Here is a 22009-nt window from a genome sequence, read left to right as displayed (position 1 = left end):
TGGGCAGGGACACCACCCACTGGGTCAGGTTGCCCAGGGCCTCGTCCAGCCTGGCCTTGAGCACCTCCAGGGATGGGGCATCCACAGCTTCTCTGGGCAGCCTGTGCCAGGGCCTCACCACCCTCTGCGTGAAGAATTTCCTTCTAATGTCCAGTCTAAGTCTATCCTCTTTTAGTTTAAAACCATTCCCCCTCATTATTATCTACCCATGTAAAGAGTCCCTCTCCAACTTTTTAATAAGCCCCCTTTAAGTACTGAAAAGCTTCAGGGAGATCACCACAGAGCCTTCTCTTCTCCAGGCTGAACAACCCCAGCTCTCTCAGCCTGTCTTCATAGGAGAGGTGCTCCAGCCCCTTGCTCATCTTTGTGGCCCTCCTCTGGACCTGCTCTAACAGCCCCACATCCTTCTTGTGCCCCCACCCCAGACCTGGACGCAGCACTCCAAGGCCCCAGGAGAAGACCCTTGGTTCTGCTGGATTGGCACGGGTTAGGGCAGGGAGTCAGAATACCCGGGCTGGGCAAAGGTGAAGCGTCCTTACAGGAAGACACACGGCAAGAGAAACGCTCTGATTAAAACACAGTGTTTTGAAGCACTCATTAGCTGAGCACTGGGAGTGCCCAGTGTGGGGTCGGATAGCTTTGGAGTTGGCTAAAGCACACAGAAATGTAAGGCTTGTGTTTCCAAAGGCTCTTAAAATGCTTGTTCTTAGTGGCAGAGGCTTACCAGGGCTCTTTTGCCCCAGCCAGCGTCACTTCATCTTCTTTCAGAGCAGACAGTGCCCTGCATCCACTGTGCCGGGAGGGGTCGGGGTGCTCAGCCCCGGTCAGTCTGTGTGAAATGGGAGCACGCTGGCTCTGAGCACACGTGTGTCTGCATACACGTGTATCGGTTCTGTCCACTTGCTGATCACGGGGAGCTGCTTGTTTGGGGGAAGGTCTTCTTGTCCCTCCTAACATATGCGTGCTGTCGGCTGACTGGTAGGGCGAACGGGATGGACAGCATCCTGGCAAAGATACGGCACAGTGTGTGAAAATCCTTCCAGTAGACTTGTGGGAATATTTCTGTGTCTGCAGTTTTGCATACAAGTGTCCCAGAAATAGCCAAAATACCAGACTGCATACTTACTAGGGAAAATGTGTTGTAAAAACAGCCTTTCTTTTATTCTGAAGCTTCTGAAAAGCAGAAACCTTCGCTGGCACTGGCTGACGATTAGTACATTGTGGTGGTGCAGATTAACAGACTGCCTTAGCTCCTCCGTGTTAGATGCATTGGTGGCCTCAGACCTTTACTTCGTATTTTTGCATGGACAGATGTCCAGATTGTTCTTGATGGCCCTGGGGGGGAGGCCGAGGTCAGGGCTGGAGCAGCAGCTCCCTGCAGGGAAGGCGCTGGCAGTCCTTCACTTCCACCACGTACGCTCATTCATCCGTCTGGGCTTGGAGGCTGCTGCAGGCACGGCGGTATCGCTGTGAGCCTGGGCTGCCCCGCACAGCCCTGTGCCATGGCGGTGGGATGGGTTCATTTCTATACTCCCCGCACAGCCAAGCCCTTTCCAAGGCAGGAGTGGGAACCGTGCTCCTTCCCCTCATACTATGGATGCTTCTCCAGGGCCTTTTGTAACTCGGCAGTCCCCGTCAGCACGAAGAGCATTGTGTAGGTGCAAGCAGGAATTGTGCCTGCTTCCAGAAGGCTGTCTAACCCTGCAGACAGTCCCAGGAGAAACTGGGCGTGGAGGTGAAGGCTTGGGAAATGGCTCTGCCCTCCCCACCTGCTGAAGCCCTCATCTAGAGAGACCTCAGCAGTTCTCAGCAAGGAGCCAGGTCCTCTCCCCAGGTAGGGAATCGTGCTGGAGGGCACCTCTTCCCCTCCCCGTGCCGAGGCAATGCTTTGCTGCCACTCCACTGAAGCTGATGTAGAAGCCAGGACACGTGTAGGGGGTTCCTCGATAGCAGAGGTACCCAGAGCAGCATCAGTGACCCACCGCTCCTGTTTGAATAAGTAAAGACCTGCACTCTTTTGACCCCCCTGCCGTATGTTTGAATTCAGTAAATAAACCGTAGGCAGCCCCAGACAATTCAATTATAGTCTGTCACTTAGCTTTAAATCATGGCTGCATGATTATAGGCAATGCCCTTTGGTGTTGTGACAATTTCAGACTTTTCCCCACCTTATTTTCCTCTCCCAACAGCTAAAAGGAAAATATTGAGCGAGTCTTAAATAAGCTAAAGCTTGTCACAGAGATCTGAGAGCACATACTGCCATTTCAGAGGCGAGCCGAAAACAGTATGCATATGAAATGTATCATCAGTGGTAGACCCTGCTCGAGCAAGGTAGAAAGTGTCATCTGCTTTATATGAAAAATGTAGAAGAAATTGCGCTCTCCTTCTGGGATCATGTGTATCAGGACAGTAATTTACTGTGGCTGACATTAAGGCAGATGATCCTGAATATATTTTAATAGCTTAAGCTGTCAGTAAAACAGGAGCCAGTTTTGATCAACCTTTTTTAAGTCCCCCAGCCTGCGCTTTCAGCCAATGGTGGATGCTTCAGGGTACTAATAATTAAAGTGTTGTCCAATGGCACAGTTTTAAAGTGGCACATTTTAGACAAGTATAGAAGTGTGTGTGACTTACAGGACAAGAAAACTTCCAAGTGGGGAGAAACACAGCAATCTCCTGTCATTATTCAAGGGTTCAAAGGTCTTCAGCCATAGACCGGGGGTTCAAGTCAAGGGCTAGGAATACTTGAGATCATTTCCGAGGAGATTTTTGTGGTTTATTTGTGAAGTTGCAAGAGTTTCATTTTCAGTCCTAAGTGGTTTGGGGTAGATCTGTCCATGCGCAGTGCAGCAGACAAATAAATAGCTGCACTGCTGAGTTGTTTCGGATACGAACAAAAATAAATAAATTTTAAAGCTTTTTGGAGGAAAAATCGGCCATGTCGAACCATGTGGACAGGTTCTGCTGACGTAATGAGCTGTGATAGGAAACTCAAACAGCTCACCTTGCTGCCAAAGCCACCCATGTGCTTCTGACCTCAGAACTGAGCATTTGCTTTCTGCATGTTTCATGTACAGCTGGAAAGGAGATAGATCTGGAAAGGTATTAGAACTTGTTTCAGGTCCCATATCTGCTCCACAGTCCACCAACAAGCTCTTTTAATTTCCTTTGGTGGTGTCCTCCTGTGGTTCCTCTCCAAAAGAAGACCCAGGGAAATAGGAGGCAGCAGTACCAAATGTGGACAAATGGGGACTGGGGCTGTTCCCCTACTGGTTGACATTTGTTTTGTTGTAAAAGTCCATAGGGGATGACGGGAAAACCACTCTCCCAAGAGCCGTCTTGGGAGGTGCACCCGGGAGATGGAGGGGTTGTGCATCCCTCGCTCTCGGTATGTGGAATACAACATGGCTGTGATAGTCTTGGTATCTGTTGCTCATTCTTTCTCTGATCTCACAGAAGTTCCTGGCCTCAATTATATTTAGAGACAATTAGTTCCACAGCTTAATTATAAGCTGCAGCTTAAGAAAAATTAAAAAAACTTTTAGCACTTTAAATCCGTCTTCGTTTTATTGGATGTTCTTATTGTATGAATAAAAACAAACGGGAGAGCCAAGTCTGCCTTTTTTGTATGTCTTGTTACTGTGCATTCCCCATCTGACTGGCTCTGGTCTCCTCCCTGAACTTAACACTTTCTTTCTTTCTTTTTGTGAAACTTTCTGATCACTCTCATTAGCTGTGTTTGGACCCAGCCCAAACTCTCTTGTTGGGTGCCTTTGAGGCATCGCCACTCACATCCCACTGCTGAGCTCTCAGGGCCCTTCCCTCCTTGATTATCCCCCTTCTTGCAGATTTTTCTTGCCCAAGAGTGCATTGGGTGCTCCGTGCCCTGCCGAGAGCATCCCACTCTGCTTGGAAACCCCACAGGAGGTGCCGTGCCCACCTGGGTGATGGGGACAGCATGGCCCCATGGCCTCTGTCCCTGTCCTGGGGCTCAGCACCATGCCTGATGGCTTCCTGCATCTCCTGCGCCTGCTGCCACGAGCAAGAAGTGATTTTTGGAGCAGTGTGGGATGTGTGGCCCTGGAGGCTTGAAGGCAGACTTGGATGTGTCTTACCAGCTGAGGACTTGGAGCGTTGAGAGCCCAGGCTGCTGGTCCTAGCTCCGCCACTGACCTGTTGTGTGATGTGGGAGGCATGCCTTATTTTTTAACGTGTTACAGATTTAGATCATCTTTCAGTCCCCTACTTTTGTGTACGTATGCCTGGAAGAACAGTAACTTGGTCCTAATTGACTGTGGTGCAACTGTAGAGTAATAAACTGTAATAAAATGCTAAGTTGCTCATCAAGCAAAGAAAACAGCTGTTTGGTATTAATGTCTTCAAGAGGTAATTCCGTGCCCAATGTATTCAGACAGAGTATTTTTGTTTGTGCTAGTGCGGAATAATAAAATACTTGGATAGTTAGTAGCTAGGGAAGGGTTTTTTGTGATTTTTTATTGTTGTTGGCGCTTCTTTTCCAAGTACAACAGCACATCTCCAGAGCTTGCAAGAAGGTTGAGTGTAGCTGTGACTGATGTCATGCCATGGTGAATGATACAATCTCTCCAGTAGCCAGCAGAATTGGAACCAGCTGGTGTATTTTTATTTTGTACGCACACAGCTATTGAGTTGGGGGAAAAAATAGCATTTCAATGCAGCAATCAAGAACAACGCATCGGCTTTTTTTTTTTTTTTTTCTTCCTTTAGACGTGTTTTGCACAAGTGCTGTCAGGGATGACTTGAGATTTCCCAGCAAAGAGAGCTACCTGCTGAGGGAGGTGAATCCACATGGTAACTCTGCCCTTTGTCTAGAGAAGGAACCGAGGCATCACTGAGGCTGAGATTTGCCGGCACTGAGTTTTGCCAGCATTGACTGTGGTTTATTTATGTATTGAAATTCTGACGCAAGTTCAGCGGACGTGGAAACCTCCTGGAATATTCATGTTTCTGCGCTAGGTGTAGTGGCTTGGTATCGCGAAGGCATTAACCACAGGTTTACACCAAACATGCAAAAACAAATTAGAAATAGGGAAATACAAACACATTTTCTCATTAGGGGATATAAGTATGTGCTGACTGTAGTACAAATATAATTTTTATTCCATTTGTGTAACCTTTGGTATTTTAATGAAGTCCTGTTCCTGTGTGCAGCGTATGGTTCACTGTCAGATAATTTAACACTAAGAAAATCTGCCTTGAATAAATTAGAATATATTTGCAAATTAATTGGTTAATTAGATTTTAGACATCTCTTGAGGACAGGAGAGAAACAGATGTGTGCAAAAGCCACACAGATAGTTTGGGGATGAGTGTTTCTTGTAGGGTTTTATCACTCAGTTTTGTGAAAAACAGCCTCTCGCTGGTGCCAAAGATTAAAAACCCTCAGCTTTAAATGCAGAACATTACACTCTAATTTCCGTGGTGCTGCTGGCCTTTTTTCTGGGACGCAGGTAGGGCTGCTTAGACCTGTTAGCTGCACTCAGAACAGGTGACGTACCTCTTGAGTTTCTTTTTTCTTGCAACCAAAAGCATTGACGAAGCCATATGGAAACCCTCTGAGCAGAGCACTTGCTGAGCAGCAGGGAGATGCCAGCTGGCTTGGGGAAGGCAGGCAGCTCCTGAGGAGAAGCACATCTGAGATGGAGCCCAAGATTTTAGAAGAGTGGTCACCGAAGAAGGAAAGCCTGGACAGGGCAGGTTGTTTTCTCAGCTACGTCGGTGTAAATCCAGAACAACTCCACTGAGATTCACACCAGAGTAACTGAGAGCAGAATCTGGCCACCATCATCCACCTGACGTCAGAGCAGGGCTCGCATGGGGAATAGCTCGCTTGCCTTTCTCTTACAGGCCTTCCTCACCTCGTTGTCAGGGAGGCATGAATTCAGTTTTGCTTGGTTTGGGGACTTGGAGCAACCGCCCAGTAACAGACAACTACTAATTAGTAAAAGTAATTAGGGATTCTGCAAGGGAAAGCAGCTCTTGTGTATTGGTTATTAACTTAGACCCCTGCAGAAACAAGCTCTGATTAGATCTTGTTTGGAAATGGAGAGAATTTCAGCTGCAAGAACCAGGATTGCTCCAGAAGCTGAGTGGGAAAGGATTTTCAGCTTACAAGGATGCAACAGCTCGCTGCAAGCTGGGCTGATCTTTAGAGCAGCAGCAGTGGGTAGGTGATGTTCCTGGTCTCTGTTTTTCACCCCTGCTAAAATAGCCCCACCAGCTAAGCCCAAATCAGCAGGCTGATCACTCAGTCCCTCTTGGAAAATGTCTGGGGATCGTGTCATGTGCAATTTTATCTTGGGGATTCCAGTTTGGGCGTGTTCAGAACCATTCAGCAAAATCTCATTGTTCAAAGCAGTATTTGCAGTGTGCAGCAAGGCGAGCAAGAGCCCATCTGCGTGCGTCATTGATCATTTTGCAAACAATCCTTGGGCTAAGCACAAAGCTCGCCTTGCGCTGGCTGTTAGGGGTCACGATACAGACGTCAGAGGCAGCAGCGTTTTTCCTGCTGGTGTAACCTCTGTTCGGCACCCAAACCCCAATGCTGCTGAGAAGAGCCTCTGAGTAGTGTTCTTTGTTTGACCTTGTTGTGTTTTTCGAAGCAGCAGCCGGAACAAAGTGACGGCCTCGCTGCTGCCTGTGTGTGAAAACTACAGCCAGATCTTCCACGCCACGCAGCCAGCTCGATTTTGGGTGCTTGCAGACCTGTGCCACGTGTCCTCGGGCTGGTGCTGCTTCAAGCAGCTGTGTGCTTTCAGGGACTGAAGGTAGATTTTAGCAGGGGTATTGCAAACGAACAGGGAGGTGCAAAAACCGTACCCTGCTGACTTAGATGCAGCTCCGTGCGTGGCTCAGCAGTGTGGAGATAAGAGCCTGCCGGCCTGTCCTTTGGGGACCCGGAGGGACCTGGGTGCTGCTGGACGCCAGCCAGCCCGAGGCAAGGTCCCTCCTTGGTGCTTGGCCCTGCAATCCCGCTTACCAAAGGCCTGGCTTGGCCTTCGTGGGCAGCTCCCAGCAGCTCCTGTTCCCACGCAGCGTCTGGCCGCCCCCCGAGCCCGCTCCGTCCTGACCTCGGCGCTTACTTCCTTATCCCCAGTGGGGATTACAGGGCTCTGAGCTGCTGGGAAGTTAAATTGGATGAGGCAGGTGCCAGCTTTCAGCGGGACCTGCTTTGTACGGCTGGGGAAGCAGCACGGCACCCGTGCATCCTCCAGCCCGGGCTGCTGTGCTCTGTGCCCTGTCCTGCACACGGGGAGGTGTGGAGGAGCATCGAGGCCCCAGGCGGAGGAAATGCTCCTCCTAAATACAAATTTGATAAATGCAAACAGCCGCAGAGGACTTGCACAGACATTTCCCTGCAGCATTACATCTGTGTGCTCAGTGGTTCGGCGTGCTGGTCTCCTGGGGCAGGATGAGTTTGTTTGTTTGTTGGGAGTCTGGGGGTTGAAATACTATCCGTGATAAAATTCACAGAAGGAAGGGTTAACGTCATCACTTATCTGCCACAGCTCCTCTGTGGGGCTTTTGTCAGGTCTCTCATTCAAGCAGTGTTTGCTGAGGCTTTTGACAGTCTGTGGCAGCGCTGGGACAGACAGTAAGGTCATGTGTCACTTTAAAGGCTTAATTTTTTTTTCCCAAATTCCTTCCAAGCTCTCTCATGACTTTCTTGGGGAATCCGCTGAGGAAGCACTTCGGCTGCCCGTGGACACGCGGCAGAGAAGGCCGCTGCAGAGCTGCTCCATGACGGAAGGGAGCGGGAGGCGAGGGGTGCCGGGCTGAACTGTGAGGGGTGCCAGGCTGAACTGTGAGGGGTGCTGGGCTGAACCACGGCCTGAGCTCGATACAAGCCGCCCACCCGCTCCCCGGCCAGCTTTCTGTCACAGCCAGGGTCCCTCAGCCCAGCGAGAGCAGGGCACAGCATGAGGAAAGGGCCCTGAGACGCAGGCCTCCCTCCCCGCCAGCGCCGGGCGGCCGAACCCAGGCCGGGATCTGCCTTTGCTTTTCATTCTCGTCCTTTCTCTTCTCCTACAAATCTTCCGTGCCAGGGCATTAATGTGCGATGAGAAAACAGTTCTAAACAGAACCCGCTCACTGCAAAGGATAATAAACGCCAATGTTCCCAAGTAAATTAAAGAGGACTTGGTACATTTCAGTGGAAAAGCTGGCTGCGTTACTAGACAGAGATCATAAACCTTTGAAAGATGCAGGCAGGAGAAAGCAAAATATTCCGCATAAGGAAAATGTGATTGTTGTAATGACTTTGCTAATCCCCGGGCTTCCACTTTTATCCATTCTTGTTTCCAGTATCTGCAGATGAGCTCCGGAGGGTTTCAGTAATCCATTAAAAAAGAGCATTTTAAAACTTCCACCTAGCCATCGTTGGTTGTTGTTTGCTTTTTTTCTCCTCCTTGCCTGCAAATGTATGGGTGCCACAATTAATTTTACCAAAAGGATTGTCAAAGTGTGAGCCTTCACATTTGGTGCCCTGATCGTCCTTGTGGAAGAGTCCTGTGAGGAGTTTTATAGGAATGGTGCCAACAGATCCCTGCAGACACATAACACTGCTCTCTGTACAGTGATAGATACTTTTTAGACTGTCCCATTCATCAGAGGAATTGTTCTTGAGTAAGTTGAATGCATTGGTCCGAAAGAGCAAAAATCCTGAAGGTTTTTTGTTACTGAATTTGGTCTGCTAATACGTAGTAGAGCAAGCTAAGCAGCGCTATCTAGGAGTTGCTTATCAGAAGCTGCTGTCCCTTTTAATGTCCCCACGCATTTCAGCAATAATCTGATGAAGCTTGCCTGCTAAAATATTGGAGGTAGCAGTTTTGTGCTTGGACAGTCAGAAGGCAAGAGATCCTAGAAGCTTTTAGAGAAAACGGAAGGCCAGATGGACCATAGGATTACTTCATCTGATCTCCTCACTTCGCAGCCCGTTCTGGGTCACCCAGTTTACCTCTGTGCAGATTGGGTTGAGTTGCAGCGTGTCCTCCAGGAAAGCACTCCCTCCCCACCTGAGGAGCTCTCCTCATGGGGAACCCACCATGTCTCCTGGCAGCTTGCTTCAGGGCTTAAAATGCCGTCAGTGCTGGGACGTTGGGACGGATTTCTATTGATGTTTGTTTCATGGTTAACTTCCACCATTTGATTGGTGTTGTGCCCTTTCTCGGTGGGTTGAAGAACTCTCAGTTCCTCTTCTTTCTCTCCCTGTAGAGACACTTGGTTCTGTAATCAAGCTGCTTCTTATTCTTCTCTCAGATACGCTGAACGAGCAGAGGCCTTTAAGTCTCTTGCTGTAAGGCATTTACTGTAGTCCCTTAAATAAATTTTCTGTCCCTGTTCTCTGTCTTCAATTATTCAGCATCCTTTAAAATGCAGGGATATTAGCATTGAATGTTTTCTGGTGTCTGTCTCACCGACTCTGGGTACACAGGGAAAATTTCTCCCTTGTTTGTACTCGGTGGTTGATGCATGTAAGGCTTCATTCACTCCTGTGTTACAGCCTCGAGTTGCTTGTCTGCAGTGACCCCGTAATCCTTTTCAGAATCGCTGCTTTCTAAAGTGAAAAGTCCCGTTTCAGACACTGGGCACTAGAGAGGATTTTGGTTTACTGTTTTATAGTGCCTTAAACTGCATGTAAAAGATGTCTGCGCTGCATGAGGATGCTCAAAAAACCCTGCTCCAGGTCGGCGTCTCTTTAGCCTCCGATGTTGGCAGGAATTGCTGACGAGCCCAGCGCAGTACATGAGGCACTGCTGGAGGAAGGTGCCTGTACCAAAAACCATCTGGAGTCTGCAAGAGGGAGCTGGGGGATAACATCTGCCAGGAAGTTTGCAAAGAGAGCTCGTGGGCTCGTTTGTACCCCCTTGGGGGCATGGCACACAGCGCCCAGGCTCAGCAGGGAATTGGCAGCCTGTTCACCAGCTAGTGCAAGGCGCTGCAGCTACTGCTTACAAGAGGTAGGAAGCTGACGTTACCCTATATAAAAGCCTCCTTTATGGATATCTGTGTACCTGCTCCATGCTTATCGCTGGGAAAAAAAAAAAAAAGGAAATTGGCTTATGTTACAGATTTTTAAATTCATATCAAAATTAACACACCTGTATAAAAAAGCAGTTGCACATTACACCGTGTCATCGCACAGCCTCTGCTGCAGGCAACAGCACCAGGGCAAGTCCTTCCCTCCATCTGTTAGCTGTTAGCACTTGGCCGAAGAGATGTTGTTCCTTTGACTAATCTGATCACTGCTGGCATCCCGTCCTAAACCCTTTTGTCTGGGCTATCGTGTTTTCCTTGGCAAGCTGCAAAACGCGCCAGAGCACAGGTCTCTCTCGGACTTGTGCACTTGCATGCCGATGCCTTTCTGTTTCCATTTGTCCTCGTGACTGATGTGCTGGAGGAAGTATAAAGAGGCAGCACAGCACAGGGGGCATGTAGATAGCTAAGGGCTCTCGGCCAGGCAGTGCAGGCTTGCCCCACATGCAACCCAGCAGGGCTGGAGATGTCTGGCCATGTCCAGTGCTTTGCTGAAAGCTTTTTCTGGGGTGGAGGCTCCTCCCTTTAAAAGAGAGAGCTTTCATGTCTGCTCAATCTAATAAATAATTCCGGGACAGCTGAATTTCTTGCTTTCTTTAAAGAAGCGTAATTATTTTAAAATGACAAACTGGTCCCTTTGTTGATGAATGTTTCATATCCTTGCAGCTATGCCTGAATAGTTTGTGTAAATAATGTATTAGCTCACAAACAGACGTAGCACATTCAGGCACACACTGCCCAGCGGGCCAGGAATGCTAAAAAAACCAAGCAGATGATCGGTGCAGTGCTGAGAACTGGGCACAGGCATCAATAGGGAGTGAGAATCTGGATCTGGATCTGGATCTGGACATAGCTCAGATGCCTGACACGGCTCTGAGGCACTAGGGATGCAGATGTGAGCAGTCAGGCAGGTATGTGCTTTTCCTGGGACTCTACAGGTGAAATGGAAAGCAGTGCTCAGAATCAGGCCATCATCTGGTTTACACAGTGTTTGGCACCTGCTTGTGCAGACTGATTTTCAAAAGACTCACTTGACATGCTCAGGAAGAGCTCTCCTTCAAGGTGGATTTTTCAGTTTTGGGGGTTTGAATATTCTTCTAATTTTGCCCTTAAAATGGGCCCTGAGTTTTGAAAAAAGTAATTTTGCAGAAGTAATAGGAAAGGATCTTGTGTCAAGGCTGGGTGAGGAGAGAAAAGAAGGATATGCATGTGCATCTCTGGTTTCCAGATGAAAGCCTTTGTAAATAATAGGGCTAAAGTATGGACATGTAAGTGTGCAGGCAGGTACCTGTGGGAATTTTAGACAAAGGTTTTGCACGCCCAAGATGAGACCCAGAAGTCCCAGGTGCCACCATGGGGGATATGAGCGCCACCGTCCCCAACAGCGCTGGCTGAATGTAACTCCACAGATGTGGTGTAATGTCAACTGAAGACCACTGGGGCTGCATAAACAGCCCAAGGAAAGGTCAAAACAGCCCAAGGAAAGCCAGCTGCAGTTCCAAGTTCCACTGAGCTGCATGCAGCTTGCATTTTGCTCTGGCTCGGGAGGGAGGGAGGAGTCCTGCTCCGAAGGGAACTTGATGATGCAGAGACACAGAGGAACTTTGCTCTTCTCCTGGCTGCCTTTTTTGCTGAGAAGAGCAAATAATAGGAAACTTACCTTTTGATTTACTAAGTCAGCAGCAATGAGTGAGCACAGAGGAGGAGCAGGTCTGCTGAGTGACGGATCACATCACGGCCCCTCTGAGGAGCGCGGTCCCAGTTCGTAGGATGGCCTGATTTAGCTTTGTGCAAGCAACACCGAGCACAGGAATGGGAGGCATCTCTGGAAAACAGCTATCAGAGCATTCATATTTTTCTTCCCGCTATCTCCTGCTTTCTCTCTATTAGAAAATGAAAATTATTTTAATAGTCACTGTTAACTGCAATAGGAAATGCATTTGCTGACTTTCCTGCCCTTCTGTATTTCACACCCCTGCACTGGTATGTTGAAGAAGTTGCTCTTCATTAAGTTCAGAAGATCAGAGCCCACTGCCCATTGCTGGAAACCCCCCTGGACTGTCGCAGTGCTGAGGTTTCACCCTAGAGTTCAGAGCTAAAAAAATGAAAGCACACAGAATTAGGGTCTTCTTTTTGTTCCTAGTTGGTGTCCTTGTCCTATTTTAAGGTGTGTTTACCTCATTTATAAAAAAAGAAATAAAATACTTTGAGATCCTGAGATAAAGGCAAATGTGAGAACTAAGAAACAACCTAAATATTGACATATCTGGATCTGTTGTGGTGTTGCCACTCATAGGGACTAAGCTGCAGCTGACTTGTAACAAGTAAAAATAAATCACTTCTCTATTTCATTCAAAGTTGTTCCATGGATTTGCTGAACTAATTTTTCCTCCAAGCATGGTCACATTTTGGGTCAGCGTGCCTAGACGACGTGGGGCTGTGCCAGCAGTTCCTGTATTAAGTCCCTCTTTTTTTTTGGAAACAAATCCAGTCATTCATAGAAATGAACTCCTGCATAATTAGAGCTGGTATTGCACATCATCTCTGCTTTCCATTTTTAGATGCTGCAGCTAGAGGACTATAACTTTTAAAGATGCCAACAAGCCACTTAGGAGCTCGATAGCCGTAATGGGAAAATCTGCGGAGCTGAATAGAAAATGATAAGCCTCATAAGGAGTAGTTTAAAACGTTCGGTAAAGAGTGCAGCCAAACATTCAAAGCAAGAAGAGAAACAATAGCCCCTTCTAATTCAGAGCTTGGTGTTCTGCACTTTCTCTGCTGTCCTGCTGGTCCTGTCCAAATCCTGCAGGAGGTGAATGGAGAGGACGGTGTTCTTCATGCCACGAGGCTTTGGTGGGCCCAGTTACTGAACTCTGTGTCATAACCGGGTGCGGAGCCCTGATTTTATCCTTGGTTTTACATGCAGGCCTTTTTGGTATGATCAGGCATTTATAGGCTAGTTAAAACACTCGGTAACCCCAGATACCAAAGGATGAAACTCTAGAAAACTGATCCTCTTCAACATTTTTTTACCTCAACTTTTCAATAAAGAGCTATTTAAAAATAATTAAGAAAGATTTGGAAGCCCTTTTTTTTGATAGACAGCAGGGAATCATGGGCTTCAGAGCCTGCAGGTGTTGGCAGGTGAGAGGTCTCACAAAGCGCCTTTCTTTTCTCCGCACTTGGAGGCTCTCAGGTATGTCCTGTAATCTCAAAATGAGGCTGGGAGGCAGATGAGCTAAGATTTGTTCCTTTGTTCAGAAAATGCAGTATGGATTTTTCTTTGTTTGGGTCTTTAATCCAAACTGATGCTTTAATAACTACAATTCCAGTAGTAGGCTTTTTTCTTTTTTTTAAGTTAGAGAAGAAATCAATAAGAAAACTGGTTTTGCAGTTGGAAATTACCTCAAAGATGTTCGCAGCTGGACTATTAGAGCATTTGAGGTCAGATATTGGGCCAGCTGGGGCTATCTAGGCCAAGTGTTTGATGCTGCTTCACTGCTAGGAGAAGGCTGAAGCCTAACAAATTTGCTCCGCAAAAGAGATAATATAATATCCCCAATTTTTAAAATGAGCTCTCTGTCAAAATGCCAAAGCACTCTGTCAGGAGTTGGATATTACTTTCAACTTAATTCTGCGTTTCTCAATGCAAATACTGGGGAAGATGGCTCAGCAGCTGGAGCCAAGGTTCAGGGTTAGGAGATGTTGGAGCTCTCCCCATGGTGTGCGTGGCCTGCCGCGCTGCAGCCCCGTGCCAGCTTCCCCATCAGTGAGATGGAAATGCCGCTTTGTTCTCCCACCGACGTGCCGAGGCACTTTATATTAAAATATTCAGAAAGTGCCTTGTGATCTCTGGAAAAATAGCAAGGTGGAAGCACCGTAATGATGCAAAGAGGTGGCGTAATCTGTTGTTAAAGGAAAGGCTGGTCTTGTCTTCACCTTGTCCAGCAGCTTTGAATCACAGAATGGTTTGGGTTGGAAGGGACCTTAAAGATCAACCAGTTCCAAGCCCCTGCCATGGGCAGGGACACCTCCCACCAGACTCATTTGGGTACTCTTGTTAAATAAGCAGTTATCCTTAAACATCAAGTTATGCTGGTGAGAAAATATTTGCTCCTGCTTAATCCTACTCGTCCTAGGTCGCGTGACTCCCGCGCTATACGAGCCTGCTGGCTAGCGTTTGTCAGTCCGAGCCTCGTGCATGCTTTGCATGAGTCTTATAAATATACAGTGCCTTCTGCGTATATATTTAGACAAAATGTCTCATGCTGAAAAATCGTTAAAGCGTTTTGTATTTGTTAGAATGTGCATTGACTGCAGCGCCTTGCGGATCCTCATGTTTCTGTGCATAACGTGGAAGTGAAGTGAATACAACGGTGATGCCACTGAGGATTTTAAAGATGATTTAGATTTCAATGGCTGCTGTCCATCCTAACTGTAACAAAGCTCCTTTGTCAGCACATTAAACCAAAAACTGTACTTGCCTGTTTTTCTTTGTTAATCCGGCCCTCTGAACTAAAAGGAGGTGCTGGCATGGTTCCTTGCACAGAAAGGAGAAAACATTTGTACCTTGACGTGAGCTGCTGAATGTTTGCAAAGTTTCGCGGCCATTGCTGGGCCTAGCAGAATTTTGCAGCACTTTCATGAATTTTGCAGTGTTTTCAGTCCCAGCCCATTCTCATAATTGCACGCATGTGTTACCTGTGTGCCGAGAATACTGTTCATGAACGCTACCACCGTACTCAGACCGTAGCATCCCTCCTGCAGCCGGGGCAGCATGGCTGGCTGCAGCTCCGGTAATGAACCAGGCTGAAAGAAATACTCCAATGGCTGCCTGTCAGCACTTGGCAAGAAAATCCTTTTTATGTTAGTTTCAAGGTCGTCAGATATCATTATAGCCAAGTATTAAAAATTTCAAAGAAAGGAGGCAGTGTTTGATTTATAGAATAATTATCTAGCTTTAGCTCTAGCTTGGCTTTGGCAATGGTTTTGCAAGCACTCGAAAATTAAATCCATTTTTTATCGCACTACAAGGTATTATCTCACAGCAAATGATAATTAAACACCTGTGAAATCAATTAGCCCTTTAAGCAGGGAAAAAAAAAAGTTTTCCAATTATGTTTTTGCACCTCCAAACTTTCTAATTCCAGAACCAGCACTTGTGGAGAGGGAAATGAACTGTCAGCCAGTAGCCTGCTAACTAGCAGTAAGATCACCCGAAAGCACCGCGTGGCCGTAAATCCCAAAGCAAGCAGTTTGTGGGGACGGCACCCTTCCAAGCAGGATGCGTTAGCCTTTCGAGCTGAGGCTTAGGCAGCTATCTATCTGACACACAGCTGAGCTGTCGGGTTTTCTACAAAGACAGTTACTCACTTGGTGTTTCCAATGCCAAGTGTTACTTGACAGTTTATTTAAAAGCCAGCATACCTTAATGGAAACCAAGCAACGAGACACGCTGTGTGACAGAGTGGGTTTCTTTTCAGCCTCTCCAGCCCATAGTTCACAGCCATCTGCATTAAGAATCGCCCACAGAAAACTGGCCAATTGCTTAATAGCTGAAACTTAATATACTGGAAAACTAGGGAATGCTCTGCCATTTAGCCTCGCATTATAGGTGTTTAATATCTGTCTTTGTTGTAGCACTTGAGCTGATCCAGCTACTTTTGGAAGGTGCACCATGTGTCCGTGGGCTTGGAGATTCAGGGAGGGAGCCCTGGACATACTTGGTAAAGTGCCATAGCAATTTTTGGCTCATGAAAGAAAAAACATCTCTAGTCCCATCTGACATCTACAGTGGTATGTGCTGATACTCCCTGCCAAGATGAACTCCAGCATCTTCCAAAAGATGGATTATGTGTGGCGCTGTTAAAATATATACTGCTGGGTTGAGGCCATTGCATTCAGTTCGGTTTCTGCTCCTGTGTTCTCCTCCATCTGAATTCTGACTGAGGCACCGTACGGCCAGCTTTCACCATATCACCGGACGGGAGGGAGGCAGGCGAGGTGGTGGTGGCATTCCCAGGGTCTGCCCAGCAGTCATCTGTATCTCAGGTTGTCCATCTGTGAAATGGAGCTGGTGATGATGTCCCATATCAGTGATCAGAGGATTATGTAGGAAAATATGTACACTGCTTTGTGATGAAGTATGGCGATAATCATTACATCTGAGTAGCTGGACGTATGTCCTGGTTTAAACAGCCAGCCGTCTTTTCAGACCACTTTTTTGGTCAATGCTGATTTTTGCTTTTATAAACAACACAATTTATATTAAAATTGGTAGTGCAGACGTTTCCCAGGGTCGTTTATAGAAGTGTAGTGACATGGGGAAATGCTTTAGCTGTGAGGAGGAATGTGTGGCATGGCTGAGTCACTGCGGAGCCTCGGCCGCCTGCCTGCCTTGGGATAGCGGGGAGCCAGGAATCCCAAGCAGCCGCCTGATCCACATGCTGACGGACGAGGTCAGCACCCCAGAAAAATAAAAAAGTGGGGGGAAGCAGCAGAAACAACACGTTGGGACAAGAAATTAACATTATAAGAGCCCTTTGCTGAGCGACATTTCTCCTCCTGGTAATTGCCTGCTCAGCGTTTCGGTGTTTACACCTGTGTGATAGATGGGGCCGTCCGTGTTTTCCCAGCTATGGGTGGTAGCAGGGAGGGGATATTTCAATTAAAGTGTGAATACATTAGGATTGATTACAAATAGAGCTATTTGTTTATGCTGCCTAAAAAAGGTATTAGCTGAGAATGTGGTGCACTTAATCATCATGGAAGGAAACCTGGAAGTTAATAAAACATACTGCTCATCCTTACAGAGGGATGCAAGCTTCGGGTTAATTCTGTAGCTATTTTAGTTTTAAAACCCCAACTGTCACTATAAAGGCATATGCATCTTGGATTTTGACATGTCTGGATGATGCAGCTGAGGCCCAGTCCGAGCTGTCCCTAAAATTGGCAGCAAAATATTACCTCTGTGCGGACGTGCAGCAGGAAGGAATGCAGGAGCAAGAGCAGTAAGCGTGTGCCACCCTTCCAATGCCGTCTTCAAGCAAAGAAACCAGGAGCTTTTGGAAATAAATAGCCTCTGAGCAAAGCAGCAGACTCCTCTCAAAGCTTTTTCTGCAATAAATGCTCCGGGGGATTAACCTACCTAAAGGGGAGCACAAGGATGAAGCAACAGAAACCAGGGTGTGCTGGTTTGCGGGAGGTGGCTGCTGCTCCCATTTCTCAGGTGCAGGTGGGCCCCAAAAACCCTCCCTCATGTCTGGGTTTGCCTCCCAGAGGTCTCGCTGAGATCAGTCGGTGAAGATCAGGGGGAAGTTAAGCCCATGATGGAAGCATTGTTGGCATTTACCACAGGTACGAGGTCAGCACTGAAGAGAAGAGCTCCCTTGTGCCGCGGTTGTTGTGGGTGCCTGGGCCTGCTCTGATTTCTGTCCCCTGCAGGTGAAGGGGAAGTTTCGAGACCAGCAGAGACTGAACTTGGATACCTAACTTGAGCCACAGGGATTATTTTACTGGCTTTGCTTAAAATCAAATTTAAGGGAGGTGCAGAGATGCTGTGAGGTGATTTGTGTGTGGAAAAATACAGTATTTTTTCCCTGCTGATCATATTTTCCCTCCCTGACAAAGCTCAAACCCTCTGTTGCGTTTGTAGCTCCTCCTGGGCCAAATAGGAAGGACTCTGGAATCGAGGGTCTCTTTTGGTTTCAAGGCAGCTGGAACTTTGCCCCTTGGATGTGGGGTGACGCTGTGAGGCCATGGCAGAGGCTGAGCACCCGCCGAAGGACAGCGGTGCCCCCTGCCCTTGGTGCCTCACGGCAGCACGTAACACCCGTCAACCCCATTCCCTACAAGCTGTTTTATACTTAATGCTGTTGCTGGTTTTATTTCCGTGGGCCTCTTGTGCCAACACCCACAGAGCTGCCTTGCAGTGTCCCTGAAGCTGTGCGTCCACCTCACGGCCTGTAGGTTCCTTCTCCATGTGATGCTTTGGTAGCTAATGTCTTCTCCAACCATATTCAAACACCTGGGGCTATCTTCTCTCTTTCAGTTGCATCAGTGTACTCCCAGGCTTTGTGTGCTGCCTACAAACGAGTAGTAGTAAAATTGGTGTGTTGTATTTAAGGGTTTCAAAGCAATAGGTGCCTCATCCTGAGGTGTTAGCTGAAGGGGATTGAATTGGGAACCAGTCCTTTTGCACTGCACTCTGAGATGGTGTTGAGTCACCTTAAAAGATTAGGTTGAAATTGCAGAGAAATTTGTCCCTGAGAAGAATGTCGGTGCAATTCATGAACTGCAGTGTCTCTTGATGGATTTTGCTTTACTCCGGGTCTGCTCGTGTTACATTTGCGGGTTCTCCCTGAAGTGAGTGGAAATTTTGTGCCCATACATCAAGGTTAGGCTGAGGCTCTCTCTCCCTGTATGCATGATGTAGATAAATTACTTGATGACCATGAACCATGCTATTCCAGAGCTAAGCAATAAATCACAGATTCAGCTTTAAAAGGCACAAACAGGAGCAAGATCCTAACTGGTTTTCGGGTGGGAAATAGTCAACAAAATCCTTTTATTTTCGTTCGAAAATCTATCCTAATACCAGAAAATCAGATATGAAAGAAAGAGGGCCCGATAAAAAGCCTCGCTGACATATGGAGGTCTCACTTCCACCGGCCTCCGCCTCTGCTTTTCCTTTGTGCTCTGATTCTGCCATTGACGTTTTGTGGATATTGTTGCATTCTGGGGTATTAACAGGATTTTACATTTTTAGCTAGCTATTGATAGCTATCATTAGAATACAGCAGTCACAGGAGTTATATAGGAGTTGTGACTGGTGTATTTTAGCCCTAAGGGGTATTCTATTTTTGGTGTTTATTAAGATTTTCTGTCATATAATATACAGTAAAAGCAATGAGTCTCAAATCTACTATGCAAAAATGAATGCTTAAAAATGGCAAGGGCTTGTTTTTGGTATTCCGGTTTCTTAATGTTTTCCCCCATGTGCTGTGTCACTGCTGACTGTTGAGCTGAGACTTTAGGTGCCGATCAATGTCCCACACTGAGGAAAGGAAATTGCTGCCACTCATATGGGATATATATATATATGTGTTTTAACCAAAGTTGGGATACGATTTTTAAAAATGTACTTTGAAGTCTGTTTTGTAGTTTTAATTAATGCAGCGAGGGTTTTTATTTTACTCTCAGTGGAGATAATCTTAATCCATTCACAGTGACCTTTTCTTGTGCAAATTAGTTGTACACGCTTGTTTAAGCAAATGGGCCTTTGCAAGATGTCTCTTCCTAAAGACGGAGCTTATAATTGAAAATTGGCTTACTCCCATCTGTCTGGCCTGGGTGAGAATACAAACATAGATCTGGATTTTTTTATATATAAAAGTGTAATCATATACATACGTATATATATATCCATATCCATATACACAAATGCAAAAAAACTTGCTGTGCCTGCAGGCTGTGATTAAATTAGATTCTTAGCGTTAGGAAATTTCGGTGTCACAAGTTAGTGTCAAAATAATATCTGTCTCCAGAGTTCAGGAAACCCTTCAGAAAGGAGGGGTGTTTAATCCTGAGCCTTCTGTCTCAGGCTGAGCGTTCCAGCGAGGTCAATGCCATTTGCAGTTGTACAGGTTTGCCAGAAGTACAATTAGCTAATAACTGGCTGGAAATTGTTAGGATCTGATGGTTTTTTTTGGTAAATGGTTTAGTAGTGATTGATGGAATCGGGGGAATGAACAGAAGTATCTTAAAGATGTCATTCAGAGGAGCAGGGGTCATTGCAGCTATGTGGTTAATTGCCAAAATTTGGCTTCCAAAGCAGTTGATCCCTCCTTCTCCTCTCACCACACTTAACAATAACCACCTAGAGAGTGGCCCCCTTCCCTTTGTCAGTGCCTGGTTGATAAGGGAAGATTTGTGTGGCAGAGTTTGAATATTTTTTGCTTGTACAAGCCCCTTATGCGGAAATGAACACAGTTGTGCGTGACTCGGACTAAATCTGAGTAGAAATCAGATTCACAGGGGTGCAGTGACAGCGCTTTGGGTATAAAAGCATTTAATATAAGCTTATTGTTAGAATTCATGCACACCTACTTACACAGACATGGCTGATTTTTGCAAAGGCGCAATTATTCCCTTCATTCTCAGTTTCATTGCTGCTGTCCCAGTGCTTTCCCATGGTGGCTGCTCCTTGGGGTGTCCAAAGAGGAGCGAGCACGATGGTCACACACGTGCACGCACACGTGTGCACACAGGGAGCTGGTTAACCTGGTGGAGAGCCATCCTGGTCAGAGATGATTTTATCCAGACGTGTCTCAACAGCTGTTTGCATTTTCATGCCCAGTTACTCTAGGACTCACCGCTAATTGAATTTTCTCTTTTCTCCCCTGTTCTTGTTAGGTATGATTACCGTGAAATGCTGCACAATGCCACTTTCTGTCTGGTTCCCCGTGGCCGCAGGCTTGGCTCGTTCAGGTTTCTGGAAGCCTTGCAGGTAAGAGCTGCAGCTTAAAGCCCTGCCTGTGCTGGCTGCAATTCAGCATGCAATAGAAGGGAGGTGGGGAGAAGAGAAATGTGTTTCATTTCCCTCATGGACAGTAATCCACTTTGCAAAAGCCTCTATTCATACTTCCGGAGCAATTGGCAGCTTCTTCCCGGGGGGGCTGAGCACTGCACTCATCTGAAGGTTGAATTGCGTTACCTCCAGGAAAAGGGTTTTCCCTGGATGTGGTGGGGCTGGGAGGTTGGACCAGCTTACAGCAGTATTTTGTCAAGCTGTGAGACTTCCCGTGGGAGACACTGACCTCCACAAGTAAGGCCTGGAGCAGTGAAGTAGCTCTTCCTTTCCACTTAGCCAAAACAGACCTGCACCTGCATCGTCTGTCTTGCATTGCTGCTTGCTGAACATGCCAAAGGTGGCCCAGAGGTTTTAGAGCCCCAGATGGAAGCATCACGTAAAGGTGGATATAGGGAGCATATAGTGCATCTGGGACAGCACCCAAATCCCCTTGACCTTTTAAAAGCATTCTGGTTAATAATCTCCCTTTTTTGCTGTTGGCCAGCATGAGCAATACAAGGGGGCTCTTGAGTCCCTGTGGCAGCCAGGCTCGGCAGCACAGCGATCAGGTTTCTGTCCCAGGCCTGACACTGACCTGTGCCATCTGCGGACAGCATGACCTTGTTTTTTTGCCAGCATCAGCTCATCCCTGGGGTCCTGGATCTTCAGTCAGCCATACAGAGCATCTTGGGAGGTGCTGCAGCTGCCCTCTGGGACTTGCATCTGGATTTCATTTACATGGGAGCTAGAGCAGAGGGAGGGGGAGGCTGGGGAGCTTCTTGGTGTTGGTTAGAAGGCAAATGAGGACACCTTACAGGGCCCTGCCTTCGGATGTCGTTCTGCCATTTGGGAGGTGTCCCAGCATTGGCAGTAAAGCTGAATGTCATCACAACACTTTTCTTCATCAACCACAAAATGTCCCAGCTGTGATGACAGGGTATTGTTTACCGTAATGCAGAGCAGGATTCGGGTACCTAAGTTTAGATGTATGATGTAATTTTTGAAGCCTAGAGGTACCCTTCTGGTTTTCTGGGGCTTTTCCCCAAGGGTTCAGGTCCCCCATTAGGTTCTGTCACATCTGCCAGCTGTAGATGGGTGTCTTGGATATCCTAGGGCATCTCAAATGCACTGGACACTTAGGTTTAGCCACTGAACCCCAAATCTGCTGGAGATCCAAGTTCTGGGCTGTCAGTTCCCTAGCAGAAGGTAAATAGCCTGCAAATTGTGGTTCCTTCCCCAGCCTTTTCAGAGTGGGACCAGCTTCTTTGGGATGACAAGTGGCTTCAGATCGTTCCAAAAAGCACTGCTCAGCTCTTTTCTTGAGTAGGCCACCAGTCATGTAGCTGCTGTTAGATAAATCGTCTC

The 22009-nt window shown here is 47.1% G+C and overlaps 1 protein-coding gene across 1 annotated transcript in view; it reads left to right on the top strand.

The window, feature by feature from the left end:
- EXT1 (exostosin glycosyltransferase 1) overlaps positions 1–22009 on the top strand; it is a 166229-nt gene that overhangs the window by 120816 nt on the left and 23404 nt on the right. Inside the window, exon 2 of the mRNA XM_035317356.1 lies at positions 20488–20581. Within this exon, the coding sequence (XP_035173247.1) occupies positions 20488–20581 (94 nt within the window). The remainder of the gene's footprint in view (positions 1–20487; positions 20582–22009) is intronic.

The sequence above is a fragment of the Oxyura jamaicensis genome, chromosome 2, assembly GCF_011077185.1.
Source record: "Oxyura jamaicensis isolate SHBP4307 breed ruddy duck chromosome 2, BPBGC_Ojam_1.0, whole genome shotgun sequence".
Lineage (NCBI taxonomy): Eukaryota > Metazoa > Chordata > Aves > Anseriformes > Anatidae > Oxyura > Oxyura jamaicensis.
This window is presented reverse-complemented; position numbering and strand designations above follow the sequence as displayed.